Genomic DNA, 18,725 nt, shown 5'->3' with positions numbered 1-18,725 from the left:
GTAACGCTTGCTACCTTTTTTGGTTTTGTGCTCATGAGTTTTGCTCTTGGCTCTGTGAGTTATAGCAGTAGAAACATTGGCCCTCTATTGAAAAGACATGGGGTCATGTGTCCCACCCACCCCCAAATCATGCAGCCTATTTCTGGTTTGTTTGTTTTTAAAGGACAATGCCAAAATAGTACTTGTTCCTCCTATTAAACAAGAAGAACCTTGTTACCCGAGTTGTATTACAAACAGAATGAAATCACCTGCCTAGTTCTTATGTAAGCAAAATGACTGCTAAAATTGTGTCTGCACCATATTATTACAGGTTCTCTGTATGTGATGTATATATGTGACTATAGTCCACATCGGTTTCTCATCCATCCCTGTCCACGGTAAAGATGGAGGTGACCATGGGAACAGCATGGCTGAGCAATCTGCCCAGTCATGGAATTTTTGTGCAACCATGCTGGAACACAATTTGAGCCAGCCATGGAGATTCACTGCTGGGTAATTTGCAGGCACGCCATGTACATTTAGATAACGTATGTGTGTGTCAATGGGCAATGTGCACATGTGCATCTGATGTATAGATGTAGATGTATAGAGTGGCTGGGGCAACCCAGTCGTACGGGCGGTGTACAAAAAATAAATTATTATAAATTATGATTTGGCCTTTGGCATGGTGCTTCTGTGCATCAGCTGAAGAGGACAGTGCCAAATGCAAACCAAACAAAATCCGGAGGTGAAGCTTGAAATATGTTGAAGAAAATTATTGTGTCTATTTGCAAACCCACTCCATTCCTAAAAATACCGGTAGTTTTCATAATGTGTTTTGAGTATGACGAGTCTTTGTCAGTGGCAGTAGTCACTACTTGTTTCCTGAGTGAGGGGCTTCTTTATATTAGGGAGAGTGCTTTACAGCCCAAGCTTTCTGTGTAACCCCTTTCCCTTTGTATCCCCCATAATCCCATCCAAAAAAACTATTGCAGAAAGTATAGAGACAACCTGATGCAGGAAGGAGCAGTGGAAGAGGAACCAGGAAATGGGGAGTGTATTCAAGCACTTGGGAGGTGGCACATGATTCTTTGGTTCTTGGCCATTGTTTGTTCTGATAGGCCAGATAATTCTTATTCTTACCAAGCATCTGTTTGTTTGTTTTTTTAAAAAAATACCTTAAATCAATGAAACGGTATATGCTGCCTTGGCTCCATTGGAGCCAAAAGGTGAGATAAATATTTGATTAAATAAAAATTAATGAATGAACAGCTATAGTTGTTTCCTGCATTTAATTGAAGCTGCTTTTGGACCAAATTCGTTTAGCTTAGTATTGTACCTTGGGCAAAACTGTCAGCTTTTCATGTTAGCTTTTCTTGTTTTTCCTTTGATACTTTGCTGTTTAGATTGTATGCATGAGCATTCATTTGTGCTTTGCATTGTACATTGTCACTCTACATGGAGATTATTTGGATAGGTTGTGAGCTTTTTGCTTGGTTCTGCAATCTTGAGTTATAGGAAATCTCTGAAAGGGTTTCACACTTGCAGATTCCCCCCCCCCCAAAAAAGAATAGTTTTTAATGAATGAAAAAAGATCTAGATTTTCAAAACACTTTATACTGCTTTGCTAATTACTTATCTTCATAGCTGCCAAGTCTCCCGTTTTCCCCGGGAAAACCCCATTTTTACTTACCTTTTCCCGGTGGTCCCCCGTATCACTTCGTCTCCCGTTTTTCTCCGTTATTTTCTCCTGCCGGCAGCCATTTTTTTTCTTTCCCATTTGCCCTTCTATGGGCACCCAAACTGGCCGCCGCCAGCTTCAAAAGCCGCATGTACGCATGTCCGGAAGTGCATAGACGTCACTTCCGGTGTTGGCGGCGGCCATTTTGGTGCCCATAGATGGGCGGAGTGTCACCGGAAGTTGCGTCGGAGCACTTCCTGACATGTGCACAAGCGATTTTCGAAGCCGGCGGCAGCCATTTTGGGTGCCCATAGAAGGGCAAAGCGACACTGGAAGTTACATTGACGCAACTTCCGGTGTCAAATGGCTGCCGGTCCCGGATTCTGCAGTCCGGAACTTGGAAGGTAAGCTTATTTTAGACGCTCCTTTAGACTATACAACCTTGTACCAGTTTGACTTTCTTGATTGTTTTAATTCTACTCTTAGCATGTTCGTTTTTCAATGAGAGCTAACTGGTACATGTTTTTTGCTCTATGTTGAAACAATTTTTGTTTGTCTAGAATTTAAAAAGCTTCCATTTTAATACTAAAACTCAATCCTTTGGATTGGTTGAATAATCTCAGAAGAGAACATTTACATGAGATGTGTGGCACATGGATTCCTTTGCTTTCTTTTTGTTCACTTTTGTCATGTATTACTTTTTCAGATGATTTGCCCACATGTATGCCCATTTAGTATTCCATGTTTATTTGTATGCAATATTGCAAAAAAAAAAACACCCTTAAAATTGTGCTGTGGTTTGATTAAAGTGGTATTGTGTACCAGAATATACCTGAGTGCATGTGCAAGGGTCAGGTATTTATAAATGCCAGGCATTGCATCTTTTGCAACTGGTAGGAACAGATTACAGACTTGGAAGAGCATTTGCTATGCTTTGGATGTGGGTAGAAGCTTTTAAAAATGACTTGAATATGGATTTTAATAGTGGCAGCTATTTTGTACAAAGTGGCAACTGTCAGCACTCCTTTGTTCAGAATTTTTAACTAGGTGAAGCTTGCTAGGTGTTTTTTTTTTAAAGATATGGCAGTATTTAATTGTTTATGGACTCTAAATCTTATACAGTGGAACCTCGTTTTACAAACACCTCGGTTTACGAATTTTCTGTTTACGAACACCGCGGACCCATCTGGAACGGAATGAATTCACTTTCCATTACTTTCAATGGGAAAGTTCGCTTCAGTTTATGAACGCTTCAGTTTATGAACAGACTTCCGGAACCAATTGTGTTCATGAACTGAGGTACCACTGTATTGAAGTGTAAGGGCCATCATGTTTGACAGGAGGAGAGAGGGTTTGGATCTCTCTGGGAGAAGGTTCCAGTCCTTTCCCAAATCCATTACTGTTCAGTTACCATTACCTTCATCACTGAGTTACAGGTAGGTAGCCGTGTTGGTCTGACGTAGTCGAAACAAAAAAAAATTCCTTCCAGTAGCACCTTAGAGACCAACTAAGTTTGTCATAGGTATGAGCTTTCGTGTGCATGCAGTATCTGAAGAAGTGTGCATGCACATGAAAGCTCATACCTATGACAAACTGGTCAAACTTGGGTGCTACTGGAAGGATTTTGTTTTGTTTTGTTTCTTCATTACTGAGGCCATTGGAACTGGCAGAGCAAAGGGTTGCAACAAGGTCTGCTTTATTTCTGCCATATTTCAAGTATTGTCTCTGAATTCTGCAGTCTGCTTTTCCATATATATATATATATATATATATATATATATATATATATATATATGAAGCTAAGAAGTGCCACTTTGTATTGGATATACCAGTCTGCTATTGCGATTCTGATGGATGTCCAGTTTTTATTAAACAGATAGTTCCAAAATCTTCCTCTGGGGAAAAGCTTTAGAATGGGAGATGGGAGAGTTCGGTTTAAGCCTCTTTAAGAATAGAACTTTTAAAAGGCCATCAAATATTGGTACAGAATCATATATTCGCCTTTTAAAGTGTTAATTGGGGAAACGATATTCCTAGTGAATAAATATGTTTTCTTTTACACAATTGTACTTGGAAAGCTATGCTGGAAACACCATGAGCAGAATGTATGTTTTAGTGTTTCTCCAGAATAGCTGCTGCTGATATGAACTGTGTTAATATTATAATTTCACCTCCTTTAGTTACAAGAATTTGAGGCTGCTATCAAAAAAAGAGATGACATTATCACACAGCTCACTGCAAATCTGCAACAAGCAAGGAAAGAAAAGGATGAAACAATGAAGGAATTTTTGGAATTGACAGAACAGAGTCAAAAACTGCAAATTCAGTTTCAACATGTAAGTTATTGGTAACAATATTTATTAGCCTTGAAGGCAGCGCCAAAATACATACACTGCCCACCCCCCACACTGGAGGGATTAGTCCCAGTGAATAAAGTGGGACTGACTCATAGCTGCCAAGTTATCCCTTTTTTAAAGGGATTTTCCCTTATGCTGAATAGGCTTCCTCGCGAGAAAAGGGAAAACTTGGCAGCTATGGACTGACTTCAGTGCAAAGTGTTTGCAATTCTGTTCTTTTCATAAGAAAGCTAATACATTTTGTGGGCTTATTTACGAGGCTGTTCTGAAGGTGTAGCCAATAAATTGTTTTGCCTCATCACACTACAGGTTAACTGCTACAGCCTGGCTTATACTTTTTGTTGCTTGTAATTTAGTCACTATGGAAAGAGAATGTATATCTGACATAATGCAGCCTTTCTTGGGACAATAATTTTGTCTCATTGCATCCAAGACAGTTTGCTTCACAATAACGACTCATAAAAATACAGTGGCAGAAAGGCTGAGCAGGCACATATTGTACTCCAAGCTTGCAGAGAGTAACAACATTCTCTAGAATACAACGCATGTGCTGCTTTAACGAAAAAGAAATGAAGAATGCTAATTGGCTCCAACCACCAAATAATTTGATAATTGTTATTCAAACAGTTGATCTTTAATAAGTAATTCTGTGTATAAGTTGCAGGCAAGTGAAGCTTTAAGGAACACTAGTCATAGCAGCACAGCTGCTGACTTACTGCAAGCAAAACAGCAGATCCTTGCATATCAGCAACAGCTAGAAGAACAAGAGCAGCTACTGAAGAATTATCAAGTGAAAAATGAAAACTTTGAACTGCAAGTTTCCCTTCTGCAACAGAGAGTCGCTGCCTTCGAAACGGTATATTTCATTAAGCTTGTGTTTTTTTAGAGGCATGTGGTGATGGTTGTAAAGCGATATAATCTCTATGCCTCAAGTGTATAGGCTTATCTAATTATTACAGCATGCAAACACGGGAACACACTGCATATTCGTGTGAGTGTTATGAAAAAGTGCTTCCTTTTATTTTAGAATTATTGAAAATATTGTTCTAAACCGCTGTGATATATTTCTATGGTACTGTGGTATATAAATATGATGACAACTAAATAAACAAATTACATAAATATATGCAACCTCAAAATACTGAAATGAATTTGGACCTCTGTTTCTCCTCCTCCTTCTGCTCCCACTCCCAATCTGTTCACCGTAAGATTCCTAACCTGGGTCATTTCCAGTACTGTATGCTTATTCTTAATAGTTATTGGTCATTTTCCTCACAAAAGTGACCCAGAGTGAGTTATCAAAACAAGTTGGGAGATGATGCAGAGAAAGGATTCTGCTCATTTCTCTCACTTCCCTCTTCCTGAAGTAAATATTAGATTATCTCCCCACCACACACACACACTGGGACAGGCACACGAACACTTAATGACTTTAAGTTAAATTTGATAACGAAAAGTATAAAGAAGCACATTGTACATATGGTAGGCATCTATTTAAAATAGTGTGTATATGCTTTGGAAATCACTCTATATGCTGTCTTCAGAACATGCAGAAAATGGGCCATACCACTTGAAAGCTTGTTTGTTTGTTTGTTTGTTTGTTTAATAAAGCAGTAAGTCAAATATAATATGGTAATTCAATGAATCAAAGCAACTTGTTTCTATTACAGGAAAAATGCAAAACAGAAGAAGATTTTACTAAGAGGAAACTACGGGAAAAGGAAACAGCTATTGAAGAACTGGAGGCAAAAATTTTAGAAGAGGAAGAAAATATATTTATTCTTCAGAAAAAACTGTCAGCTGCTGAGAAATCACTTGAAGAAGTAAAAGAAGAGATATTGCAAAAGAATCAAGAGATACAGAATGTGAGAGTAGAATTAAGCAGTTCTAAACAAAAGGAAAGACAATGTTCTGATGAAATAAAGCAATTAATGGGAACTGTGGAAGAGCTACAAAAGCGATATCACAAAGATAGCCAGCATGACAATGATATTGTAGAAAGAATGGAACTTGAAGCACAAAGGAGACTTGCAGACCTCAGAGCAGAATTGGAGGAAGTTCATGGGCAGCAGATTGTGCAAATGAAGCAAGAGTTGGTTAGGGAACATACAATGGAGATTGAAAAGCTTCTTGCCCAACAAAAAGCAGATATGGAGAGAACGTTGAGTTTACACTCTGGTAATACTAATGAAGACCAGATGCATTTAATGAATATTGCAATTAACGAGTTGAATCTCATGCTTCAGGAAGCTACTTACCAAAAAGAAAAGGTGAGGCAAGATTTATCACAGCAGCTTGAAATATTATCCTCAGAAAAGTCTGCTCTGCAAAATCAAGTTGAAGATCTTTGCCAAGAGCTGGGCTTTGCAAGAGAGCAAATTCAAAAAGCCAAGCAGACCATAAATGAGAGAGAATCAAAGTTACATGAAGTAGACCAGTTACAAATCACCACCACAGAACTAAAAGCACAACTTGCTGCTGCATCTGAGATCAGGGAAGAATTAGAAGAGAAACATGAGGCAGAAGTTACAAATTACAAAATAAAACTTGAAATGCTAGAAAGAGAAAAGGATGCAGTTTTGGGCAGGATGGCTGAATCTCAAGAAGCTGAACTAGAGAGACTGAGGACTCATCTTTTGTTCAGTCATGAAGAAGAGCTATCAAAACTTAGAGATGATTTACAGCAAGAGCACAGAATAAACACTGAAAATCTTAAAGATAATATGATTATGCAATCTAAACAGCAGTTGGATGACTTACAAAATGAAATGAGCAAAAAGATAGAAACTATGCAATTTGAAAATGAAAACTTAATAGCAAAGCAGAATGAGCTCACATTAGAAATATCAAGGCTAAAAGATTTGCAGGAGTCTATTGTAAATTCTAAATCTGAAGAAATGATGCTTCAGATCCAAGACCTCCAAAAAGAGATCGAAGTGCTTAGACTAGAAGGAAAAGAAAAGGGTACACTTGAGCAGGAAGTCCAGGTGTTACAGCTGAAAACAGAATTATTAGAAAAGCAACTGAAAGAACGAGAGGATAGTCTTCAAGAAAAATGTACCTTACTTGAAACACAAAACAATTTTCTTGAAGATAAAAGTAATGCTCTGAAAGAGAAGCTAAAGAAGTATGCTATTAAGAATACAGAAGAAAGTTTCACTGATGGCATTAGTTCCGAGTCAGAAGAATTTGATTTGCAAAACAGAATAGACAATCTGATAGCAGAAAATGAGAAACTTGTAAAACAAGATATTGAACTTAAAGAAGAGATTGAGAGGCTGCAGAATTCCTTTTCGTTTGCTGAGCATAATTTCCAGGAACTCCAAAAAACCCATGCTTCTCTACTAAAGGTAAAATTGGATTTAGAAGAGAGCAGGGACAAGCGAGAAGCGGAATATGAAGCCAAGTTCCGGGCTTTGACAGAAGAGATCCAACATTTACAAGGAGATACATCAGTTGTACTGAAAAGTCAAAGTACAATTGTTTGTGGTAAGAGAGAGAAGATCTTAAGATCAGAAACATTTGATGTTGAGGAGATTGTTGAAAAAGACACAACAGAGCTTATGGAAAAGCTTGAAGTCACTCAGCGTGAGAAGCTAGAACTTTCACTGAGACTTTCTGATCTTTCTGAACAATTGAAATTAAAGAGTAGTCAGATATGCCAATTAAATGAAGAAGTTAGATCTCTAAAACAAGATAAAGAGCACATGTCAGTGAAATGTAAAGAACTAGAAGTGCTAGTTAGCCACAGACTGGAAGAGAATATGAACTCATGTGAACATGAGACAAAATACCCCAATGGGGGGCTACAGGCAGGCAACCCCAGAGTTTGTGAACACACAGGCTTTGTTCCTGATTCATACAAAGACTATGACAAAGCTATAAGGGAAGAGAAATTGATAGCAAGCCAGAGTGTGGTTCATCATGTTCCAGTGGAAGAGACAATTGAACATTCAATATCAGAGTCAGAATCACTGTTGGATAACTTTCACCAAATGAATGATGGGCTAGCAGGAGGCTCTTCATGTTTGAACCATTTGCAAAGTGAAAGCGAGCTTCAGGAGCAGTTGGATATGCTGAAATCTGAACAGGTATTTATGGTAACCCACACAATTAACATTTTCGCTATGCTTGCATCTCAGCAGCTAAGGCGTCGCAATGTAATCCTATGCATATTTACCCATAAAAAAGTCCTACTGAAGTCATTAAAAAGAGTGGTTGTGCTTTTAAATTGAGAACATTCCCTTTAAATCAATCTAGTCACTATGAGGACTAGTAAAGAGTCGGCATTTTCTGGCAAACGTTACAGCCTTGCAGATAACTATGATTTGAATTTTTGCAAAGGAAACATGGTTTCTATGTATTGTACATAGTGAATAACTGGGGCAGAGGAGTGGGGGGGGGGAGAGATGTGGCAATGTTTAGTGAGAACTTTGGTATTCAGGTTTTTTTGTTTTGCATGATCGATTGAAGTCTTGTAAAATAAGCTCAAATGCTAATTTGCCGACGCTACATGTAGCATTTTGATGCTACATTTAAAGCCATTGATTTACTGAATAGAAAAAAGTTTATTAATACCCTCATACCATGCCCATCTCTACTTAGAGCGATTTAAAACTGCAGATGGAAGCCCAGCGCATTTGCCTGTCTTTGGTTTACTCGGCTCACGTGGACCAAGTGCGCGAATGCATGGAAAATGAAAAGGAGAATGCGCTTTCTGCTCTTAAAGAAGAGCTCCAGTCCCATCATGCACAAGAACTGAATGAACTTAAGAAAAACCAACTAGATCTTCAGAGCATTAAAAATCAAAACTTAGGTAAAGTGGTGAAGCGGAGGAAAATTCTTTTTGGAGTTTTAAATATGAGGCAGTATTTTTGTATTAATAGTTGGTTTTAGTTTGGCAGCAGTAGACCATTGCATTCATTTTTATGGTGCCCATGATGTAGAGTGTAAAGCAGGTTTATGGTGTCTTCTTATTTTAATTTTAATTTTGTGATTTCTGATTTAACATTTGTATCCGGTTTAAACAGATTGGACCTTAAAAAGCAATGCTATAGTTTGTTTTTTTACATATGATGCTAAGGTATACAAATGCAGAACTCTTGACTCCGTATCTGAGGCAGGCATTTGGTTTAGCAAATTCCAACCAGCAGATTATCTCAAGATTTTACTTTGTGCAAAGTGGTTGGTTTATTCTTTCTGCTTCCTCTCATGAAAGGTTATCTAATTTCACTAGTCCGTGACTGTAACAAATCATTCATTCAACTGATTGCTCTACTTTGTATTTTGAATTTTATTATAGCGTACAAATAAAACAGACCCAAATCTCTGTCTTTATTGTCCCCCTTTCTCAAAATGTTGGAAAGCATTCTAAAATAAATAATTTTCAATGGTGGTTTATCTTCACAGGTGATGAAGGCCAGTCTCCATGGGCGCATCTAGAAAGGCTTAGCAAAACAGTAGCTGAAGAATGTTCTAAGCTTACTCAGGTGAGAAGCATTTTACCACAGGATACTTGCAAATCCTTGGTTCTTTCATCTATTAGAATTTAACCAAAAGTTCATTTATTGTGTGCACTTGTGGATCCCTACATCTCATATGAGACCAATATTGGTGAATCTCTTGGGATTGTTGAATTGTGGATCTACCTCTTGCTAAATTCTCTTCATGCCCATTTAAGGAAGAAGAATCAAGATGTTATAATGGTTTTATTGACCTCATTCTGTTTGCTTGATACAATCAGATGCAATATGAATATGTTTAATTTTCTTCCTTTGTTTATAGTCCCTTTGCAGCGTTCAACCTGAAAATGTTTCACCTGCTGTTGAATCTGGTGTTGGGGAGAGAGAACAATCAAACTCAATGTTGATATCAAGAGCGGAAGCTCAAGGTAACAAAAAGCACAAATCTTAATTTTATAGCCCTGTCTTTTATCTCCTTGGTAGCGGGCTTATTGTAAACATAGAATGCTGCTTTTATCTGAGCATCAACTTGGAGCTAAAGCTAGCACTGGCTGGAACAGCAAGGCTGGGAGTTTGCTATGTAAACAGCTAGAGAAATCTCTTTACCAGAGTTCAGCATGGCAGTAGATGGCACAGGAGCAATTGGAGCTGTGATGTTCTGGCAGAATGTTAGCTTTCTAAATGGGATTCAGGAAGCCTTGGAGGCCATAGCTGTGGGCAAAGGGGCTAGAAAGATGCTTGGAAAGTCTAAAGCAGGCATCCCCAAACTGCGGCCCTCCAGATGTTTTGGCCTACAACTCCCATGATCCCTAGCTAAGAGGACCAGTGGTCAGGGATGATGGGAATTGTAGTCCAAAACATCTGGAGGGCTGACGTTTGGGGATGCCTGGTCTAAAGGGAGACTCAAGACAGTGGACTTGGGAAAGGGTTCCGTGACCATGAGAATTCTACAGCAAGTTAAAAATTGTTATGGTCCAATGGGAAAAGTAAGCAGCATGACTCCATGGTAAAATACTTTGGGTGAATCATCAGGGCTGCTTGGGAGAATAAAAAAGAGAGATGAAACTGAATCAAGCTTTCTGGAAAAGAGGAGATACTGGAACTGGAGGGACAGAAGTCTGAGCTGCAGGACCAACAGCATGGTCACTGGGGTATTTTTTAAAAAAATCTCTTTAACATTTAGCAAGTAACTGAAACCAAGTCCAAGATTTTGCTCCATAATACTTTAAAACCTAACAGGGACAGTAAAAAAAAAAAGACATTTAGGAAACAGTTTAATGGCTATGGTGTGCTAGGATTATTTCCCCTTTGCAATAAGTTGCTTGTAGAAAATGTGCCATGATTAACGAGGAGAAAAATTGTCATCCGTGGTAAGGTAAAAAGGATATACTACATTTTCTAAGAATATAGCAGTAAAATGCTGTTTGATGTAATGTTTGTAGAAGGAAAAGGAATACAGCGCAATGATTGTGTTTAATTCATTCTCTGCCGTTAGCTTTGCAAGGAACCCTGCAAATTCTTCTGAGCAAGATAATGGAAGAGTATCACAGATTACTGGACTATCATTCAAAGTTTGTGCAAGACAGAAAAAAGGTAGGTTGCTTTTTGCTTGTATCCTAGACAGAATTAAGGAGTGGGCTGCTTTTCTGAGTTACACATGCCTAACACTGCATTGTAAATATCACTGATGGCAAGGGAAGTACTTATTCCCATAGTGCATAGTTAAACTATGACACTTGTTTCCCGAGGCAATAGTGATGGTCACCAGCTTGGATGGCTTTAAGGAGAATGAAAGAAGGCAATTAATGGCTAATGCTGATGAATGCTACATTATATTTCCATTTATGGGAGGTAGTATGCCTCTGTATACCAGGTGCTGTGAACCACAAGTGGGGAATGTGCTGTTGTACACAGATGCTGCTTGCGGGATTCCCACAGGAATCTGGTTGACAACTGACAACAGGATGCTGAACTACATGCATCTTCTCTTATGTTATTTAAGGATAGAATATATATATTTGGAAACTCAGTGGGGCTTACCTCTGAGTATACATGCATAGAAGTGAAGGCACCGAAGACTGTTGACATGATAACTTAAGCACAACCAAAGAGCTATGAGTTACATATACATACATTTCAATGGCAATATAGTTTTATTACAACTTTGAAACTGTCCACATTTATGCAGAATTCAGCAGGATATAGAAAAAGTAAAATAAAAAAAGCAATTTTAGAAAGGCTACCGTTCATGTTCCATGTCACCCATTTGGTTCTATTTAATTTTCTCCAGCTTGAAGAGCAAGAGGCATCATTTGCAGAATACAATGGAAAAGAAAGCGAGTGTCTTCAACAGAGCGTAGAATGTTTACCTACTCCGTCACAGGATCTTGCTGGTAAAGATATACATTTAAAGTCACATTAGAAGATCAGTGTAATATAAGCAAATGAATCCATTTAAATCGGTTACAAAGCCACAGACCCTTCCCGTATTGGGCAAGTCTCAAAATGTACATGGGGTGGGGGGTGGGGAGCACTGAAGAAACTGTAGAGTGAATAAACTTGGCCAGTGCTTTGAGGGTGTGGAAGAAATTTTTTTTTGCTGACAGCTCATGTGAAATATGGAGGTAACCGTTTTGATCTGGCTGCTGCATGTATGCTAGTTGAGGAGCAAGAATGGGGAGGAAAGAAAGCTCTCCCCACAACTGAAGACCAGGAGTCACTCTCTTCTGAAGGTACCTCTGTACACAGCTTGAGCTGACCTGAATCTGGGCTTGATTCGGTATCTTTCTACCTTTAGATTTTAGAACATGCCCCGACACCGCTGGTAGTGCTGGCCCATCTTGATGAGGGCTCCACTCAGTTATCATTCTCAGGCTGAGAACCCTGAAAGTCGGGTGCGACTGAGAAGCTCACATGAATTCCTAAACCCTTTGGAGTGATTGCTAGTACCACCCCAAACGAACAGTATTCATTGTAAAAGAAAATCTTGCTCTGATATCCTTGCTTCCCCTCCCTCCCACCCCTTGTTGATGCATACGGTATGTTTAGATTTATTGTCTATGATTTGTTCATCCATAGATCTTAAAGTGAGGTCACCCTGTTGGGAAGACATGGATAACTTTAAAACCCGACTTGAGGAACAACATGCTCAGGAAGTTGAGCGCCTCAGATCATATTTCCATCAGCAGTTGAAAGAAACTGAGGAAAGATACACTGCAGAGATAGTCCACTTACAAAGCAGACTCCAAGATGCCAGTGTGGCTTCCGATTGCTTCAGGTACCTATGATTTTGGCTTTCCCCTTTTCTCAACAACACAAGCTACAACAGAGACCACACAAGCAATTTTGTTCCATAGTTAAAAATGAGTTTGCTCCCCACCACCATTTTGCTATATAAAGGGGGCATTTTACTTTCTCCTCAAGGATTTTCCCATTTGCAACCATATTGTTGTATAAGCAAAAGAAAATGTGATGGTTTCTTCATCTGTATAGGAACAGTGAACAGAGACTGCTGTTGGAAGAATGATGGTGCAGGTTGCCCTCACCACTTCAGACCATGTAAATCTTTCCAGTCTAAGATGCAGTCAATATCATATTATTATTATTATTATTATTATTATTATTATTATTATTATTATTTTAAATTTCTTGCCCATCCTTCATCATAAGGTTCTACAGGCCAGGTTACAATTTAAAACTATGATATTAAATCAGTTTCTAACAGATTAGGAATAGAATCCCCAGGGGTCCAGGAACATCCTATTCAGGGAAACTACAGGGACATAGAACATGTTGAACACCTAGGCAGAACATTAGTCCATTGAATTCAATGTTGGGTGCAATGTAAATTGAACAAAAATTGTTGTAACCTGCCCTGTGGGACCTCATGGTGAAGGATGGGTAAGAAATTTAAAATGATGATGATGATGATATGATATGATATGATATTGAAAGTCTGGGTTTCTCTGACTCCACTTGTTTTCAAATCCTCAGCAGTGGTATTGCTTAGCCAGAGAATCAAGATGGAACAAGAGCATGAGGGAGATAATCATGGCTTCCCTGCTCCACAAAACAGCTGATAACCAAAACAAGTACAATGCTGTTATTATCATTGTTGCATGTTGATCATAGAGAACAGGAGCACCGGGGGGAAAGATTGAATATCATTCCAACCCAAACTCTGAGCTTTTAACAACTGCAGAGTGATAATGAATGGGGCATGAGAGAGATAATCTGCTGCAGGGTGAGTCCTGGCCCTGGGGAAATTGAAAACACCTGGTTTCCAGCTTCCGCAGGATCTAGACAAACAGCAAGAACATAAAAGCACAAGGGATGGGGCTGAATATCAACAACAAACACCAGTCCCTCCCTCATGTGTCTTCGCCGCTTGAGTGTTAAAGAGCTGCAGCAGAGAGTGTAGATGTGAGAGATCATCTGCAAAGCAGCCCTGTTTAGGGAAGCTTTTAATCTTTAAGAAATTAGTGTATTTTAATATTTCTGTTGGAAGCCGCCCAGAGTGGCTGGGGAAACCCAGCCAGATGAGCGGAGTATAAATAATAAATTATTCTTATTATTATTATATTATTATGCAGCAGTTGGGATAGCAGGGAAAACCTTCAAACCCCTGGTCTTCTATTGGTGCTGCAGTATGAGACAAGGATGAGGGTACCATGTACTATTTTAGCATGAAGGGAGGAGTACAGGCAAATATACTACCGGTACTGCCTGTTCTCCCAGTAAGAAAGGGGGAATTAGTTTGGCTCCTGCGGCCAATCAGAAGCTGCGGAAGCCCCGTCAGACATTCGGCTTCCAGAAATAGTTTGTAAACTGCAACAGTCACTCCTGGGTTTGCGGCGTTCGGGAGCCAAAACGTTCGAGAACTCAGCTGTTTGAAAACGAAGGTACAACTGTACTTGCCACTTTTGAGAAACAATGGTGATTATGTTATCTATTAATACTGGATTGCTTTGGAAAGTTTCATTATATCTGTGACTCTGATGGGTGTTTTCTTTTAACAATGGACACATCTTAGGAGAAGAAATGTCTTCTAGTGCTTCACCTTTTAAATTTTCTTTTTAGTATTTCTGTGGAATCACAGGAAAATGAAGTTAAGCAGAATGGGAAGAGCGCCAAAAGTGCTCATCAACAGGGTACAGAAAACACAGAAGAGGTACTGTAGATTACTCTAGATTTTTACTTTTCCCCCCAGCATACTTTTTAGTATTTACAAATAAGAGATCCTTATTAGTATAACAAGCACACACAAAACTTGTAAACAGATTTCATTTGGGATTAACTTATTTGCAGTGATCGAACTACCTTTAGCTTTATTTAAGTAGATTTGGGCCTCTTGAGCAAATGATAATAGTGTAAAGTGATTTCATACTTGGTCAGGAGATTCTCCTCACTCTTAACAACTTCTATTTGATTCCGAGATAGAACACTCAACATGTGTTTCAAAAGGGTAATTTGCTGTGTTAATTCTGCTGCAGCAAAAGAACAGGGCTTTGTGGTATGGGCTGTTATTACCCACTGAATGAGATGCAGGATGAGCCACTGCTGAGCTCTTTCCTCAAAAAATCTATGCTTTAGCCAGTAAAAGAGTTGCTGTTAGAAATCAGTGTTGTATACAACATTGAAAGTCTATGCCTGGCCATCACCTTGCTTCACGCTGAATCATAGAATCATAGAATCATAGAGTTGGAAGAGACCACAAGGGCCATCCAGGAAACACTATCAAAGCATTATTGACACATGGCTGTCAAGCCTCTCCTTAAAGACCTCCAAAGAAGGAGACTCCACCACACTTCTTGGCAACAAATTCCACTGTCGAACAGCTCTTACTGTCAGGAAGTTCTTCCTAATGTTTAGGTGGAAGCTTCTTTCTTGTAGTTTGAATCCATTGCTCCGTGTCTGCTTCTCTGGAGCAGCAGAAAACAACCTTTCACCCTCCTCTATATGACATCCTTTTATATATTTGAACATGGCTATCATATCACCCCTTAACCTTCTCATCTCAAGGCATAGTTTATAATATGTACAGTTAACCTTTTAGAATACGGTAGTCAGAAGTGATTTTCTTTTTTTGCAAAAAAATATTTAAAAATGAATACATTTCCTGTTTTGTTTTTTGTAAATATATATAGCTCACTAATGACGTTGCTGTTACTGAATTTCTGGAGGAACGGTACCAAGAAAAATTACTACAAGAAGTAGCAAAGGTACCATCTTTCTAGGGCAATATGTTGGGGTTTAATTCAGAATCATGCCAAAACATGGTTAAGGAAGGTTTACTATAGTTTGGCATTACGTCGAAACTGGCAGACCATATATATCTCTATCATCTCTATCTCTATGAGACAACCAGAGAGCCAACTTCCTGTAAATACAGGAGTGCTGAGCAGATACAAGACTGGCAAACAGTGTAAAGCATCATTTGTGTGGTAGTTTAAAACAGCATTGGAGAACCTAAGGCTGGGGGGGCGGGTTGTCAAATGAATCCCTTCAAGCCTTTCTATTCCACACTTGAGTGTCTCCCAGGGCCATACCCCTCATCAGCCCTGCACACTCTCATCACAGCCTTTTGCCTAGCTTGAATGTCTCCTTGAACTGTGATGCCTCAATGAAGGAAGGACTGGTGGTGGTGGGTGATGGAGTGTAGAAACCTCTGGTTTTTGGGTGGCTGAAATGTAGCCAACTGTACCTCCATTAATTTACCCAGATTTGTCTCTGTGTCAGCTGACCACTGGCATGTGATTCCCTGTGTGCCCCACAAGTTGTCTGTGAGGAAATGCAGCTCATGGTCTGGAAAACTTTATCCAGACCTGATTCAGACTGTAGTTTGGCTTCTAAACTATGGTTAGCACAAACCATGGTTTGGTATAAACTGAACTGTCAGTGCTGTATGCATTGTGGAATACTTTTGAGGAGTACGCCTTGCCTTATAATAAGCAATCCTCATATAGATATTGCCTGTTGTACTACTACAACATACCTTTAGCTAATTCCTATTAACCCATGCATATTTATTCCATTTATCAAATGTCACAAACAATTAAAAATAAAAAATCATTTGTTTTGTTGAATACTTGTTTTAATATGCATAATGCAAGCTTAATTTTACACTGTCACTAATGGAGAGAATGTATCATTCATTGAGCTATATGAAAATCTAAAGTAGCTCCTCTCTTTCTCTCACTCTCAATTTGTTATTTATTAAGGTGGTGGTAACCATGAGCGTTGAGTTTGCACAGAAAAATGAACTAGCAAGGATTGCTAATCTAAAGGAAGAAGAAATGCTATCGGTAGTACCAATAGAAACGCAGCAAGAAAATAATTTCACTAGAAAGGAATGTCTTGAAAAATTCGATAGTGCTTCTCTTCTTATTTCGATGCCTAAGTATGAAGAATCCAAATCCCTTAGCAGAGAGATCAGTGAAGAATATGGTGAAATTTCATCACTTGAAGGACAATTTCAACCAGATGTTAAGCCTGCTAAAACATTTGGGTTACACAACTTTGATTCAACAATCTCTTCCTTAAATGATAGAGAGCTTATGCAGAATACATCTCTGGTAAATACAGTCAAATATATTTACTTTGAAAATCATAACTTGGTGAATTTTCTTTGTTCCTGGTGCATGGTTCTGTTGTGCAGTACACAATAATGCTTGAGAATGGGGGTAGGGTGGGTACCCTGTAATTGTGGGGGTTGATATTCAGCTTGTATAGTTCAAAACAGGCTTCCTCAACCTTGGCCCTCCAGATGTTTTTGGCCTACAACTCCCGTGATCCATAGCTAGCAGGACCAGTGGTCAGGGATGCTGGGAATTGTAGTCTCAAAACATCTGGAGGGCCGAGGTTGAGGAAGTCTGGTTTAAACACAATAATGCAAAAAAGGACATAAAAGACTAAAAGTTCACAAAGGTTGCAATCCTGTACACTTATTTTGGAGTAACTTGATGGTGCTTACTTTGAGTATATATCTATAGGACTGTACTGTAAATAACATTTTATTGCCATAAATGTTCTTATTAGCGAAGCATGGCTTTAAACTTCTTGAGTTTTAAAATCGGATGTTTCTGACTTAATAGGCTCGTGTATTTGGTGGTATACATTTAAAGCTGTATCTATGTAAGGTAGAAATTTTACTTCACAGAACTTATGCCATTTTTAATACTTGCCAACAAAAATTACAGATTCAAAATGAAGTTTCAACCTCCAGCATAGTATCTTCAAGTCAGAGATCATTGTATGAAGAGCGTTTGGAAGATATGCGTCAAGAGCTTGTCCGTCAGCATCAGGAACATCAGCAGGCAACAGAAATACTGAAACAGGGTCACATGCAGCAGCTGGAGCTACAGAAGGAAAACCAAGAGAGCCTCCTAGCAGAGCTTGATAGGCTTAAAGTACAATTAGCAGAGGTAATGTGAGCCCTGAGACAGGAAAGATCTGAAAATATGGGCAACCCCCCCCCCAAAAAAATCACCCTCCCCTGCCCATGGTTTTCTGTAAGACTTATGACATGCACAAACAGATGCATATGGTCAAAATAAATAAAAATATTTTTTTAAATGTCCAGTAGCACCTTAGAGACCAACTAAGTTTGTACTGGGTATAAGCTTTCGTGTGCATGCACACTTTTTCAGATGGTATCTAAAGAATATGCTCCTGGACAATTTTTTAATTTATTTTGACTGCATCAGACCAACACAGCTACCTACCTGAATCTAGATGCATATTGTGTGAAGGATACATTTTTCACTTGTTTGGCTTGAAATTTCCTGTATTACTTTAAAAACAACAACAACAACAACAACAACAACAACACAAAACAGATAAATTGAGCAGCTTTCTTGTCACTACCAATACAGTATTGGCAATTCTCATCAACTCAAAGAGTCTTGGGGATATTTCATGAATTGAACAGTGGTCCTTGCCTTTTACAAGCATCAGTTCTGCTGCTGCTGCTGCACTGTACTGAACCCAAGTCATGATTTGGCTTAGTGTGTCGTTCAAATCCAGGCTCATGGTTTAGCTCTCTCTAGGCAACCCGTGAACAGAAATTCAATAGATATCTTTGATATGAGAATGAAAAGGTGCTACATTTTGCCAGAGATTAAATAATACCACCCCATAAAGAATGCAAATAAAAGGGGGTTTGTGTCATAATCTTATGGCGGAATTGATTAAGCAGTATGATTACATTTTGTCTGCCAATGTATGTTAAAAACTCTGTGTATGTAC

General features: G+C 38.9%; 1 protein-coding gene across 10 annotated transcripts in view; it reads left to right on the top strand.

The window, feature by feature from the left end:
- AKAP9 (A-kinase anchoring protein 9) overlaps positions 1 to 18,725 on the top strand; it is a 108,021-nt gene that overhangs the window by 29,221 nt on the left and 60,075 nt on the right. For all 10 annotated transcript variants that reach the window (XM_035129723.2, XM_035129721.2, XM_035129719.2 and 7 more), the window contains 13 exons: positions 3,841 to 3,996; positions 4,676 to 4,873; positions 5,688 to 8,108; positions 8,623 to 8,833; positions 9,427 to 9,506; positions 9,802 to 9,907; positions 10,975 to 11,072; positions 11,770 to 11,872; positions 12,558 to 12,756; positions 14,559 to 14,649; positions 15,626 to 15,700; positions 16,700 to 17,053; positions 17,678 to 17,902. In XM_035129723.2, coding sequence (XP_034985614.2) covers positions 3,841 to 3,996; positions 4,676 to 4,873; positions 5,688 to 8,108; positions 8,623 to 8,833; positions 9,427 to 9,506; positions 9,802 to 9,907; positions 10,975 to 11,072; positions 11,770 to 11,872; positions 12,558 to 12,756; positions 14,559 to 14,649; positions 15,626 to 15,700; positions 16,700 to 17,053; positions 17,678 to 17,902 — 4,317 coding nt within the window. The remainder of the gene's footprint in view (positions 1 to 3,840; positions 3,997 to 4,675; positions 4,874 to 5,687; positions 8,109 to 8,622; positions 8,834 to 9,426; positions 9,507 to 9,801; positions 9,908 to 10,974; positions 11,073 to 11,769; positions 11,873 to 12,557; positions 12,757 to 14,558; positions 14,650 to 15,625; positions 15,701 to 16,699; positions 17,054 to 17,677; positions 17,903 to 18,725) is intronic.

The sequence above is a fragment of the Zootoca vivipara genome, chromosome 12, assembly GCF_963506605.1.
Source record: "Zootoca vivipara chromosome 12, rZooViv1.1, whole genome shotgun sequence".
NCBI classification, from domain to species: domain Eukaryota; kingdom Metazoa; phylum Chordata; class Lepidosauria; order Squamata; family Lacertidae; genus Zootoca; species Zootoca vivipara.
Note: the sequence above shows the minus strand (reverse complement) of the source record. Positions and strands in the feature narration are given on the sequence as shown.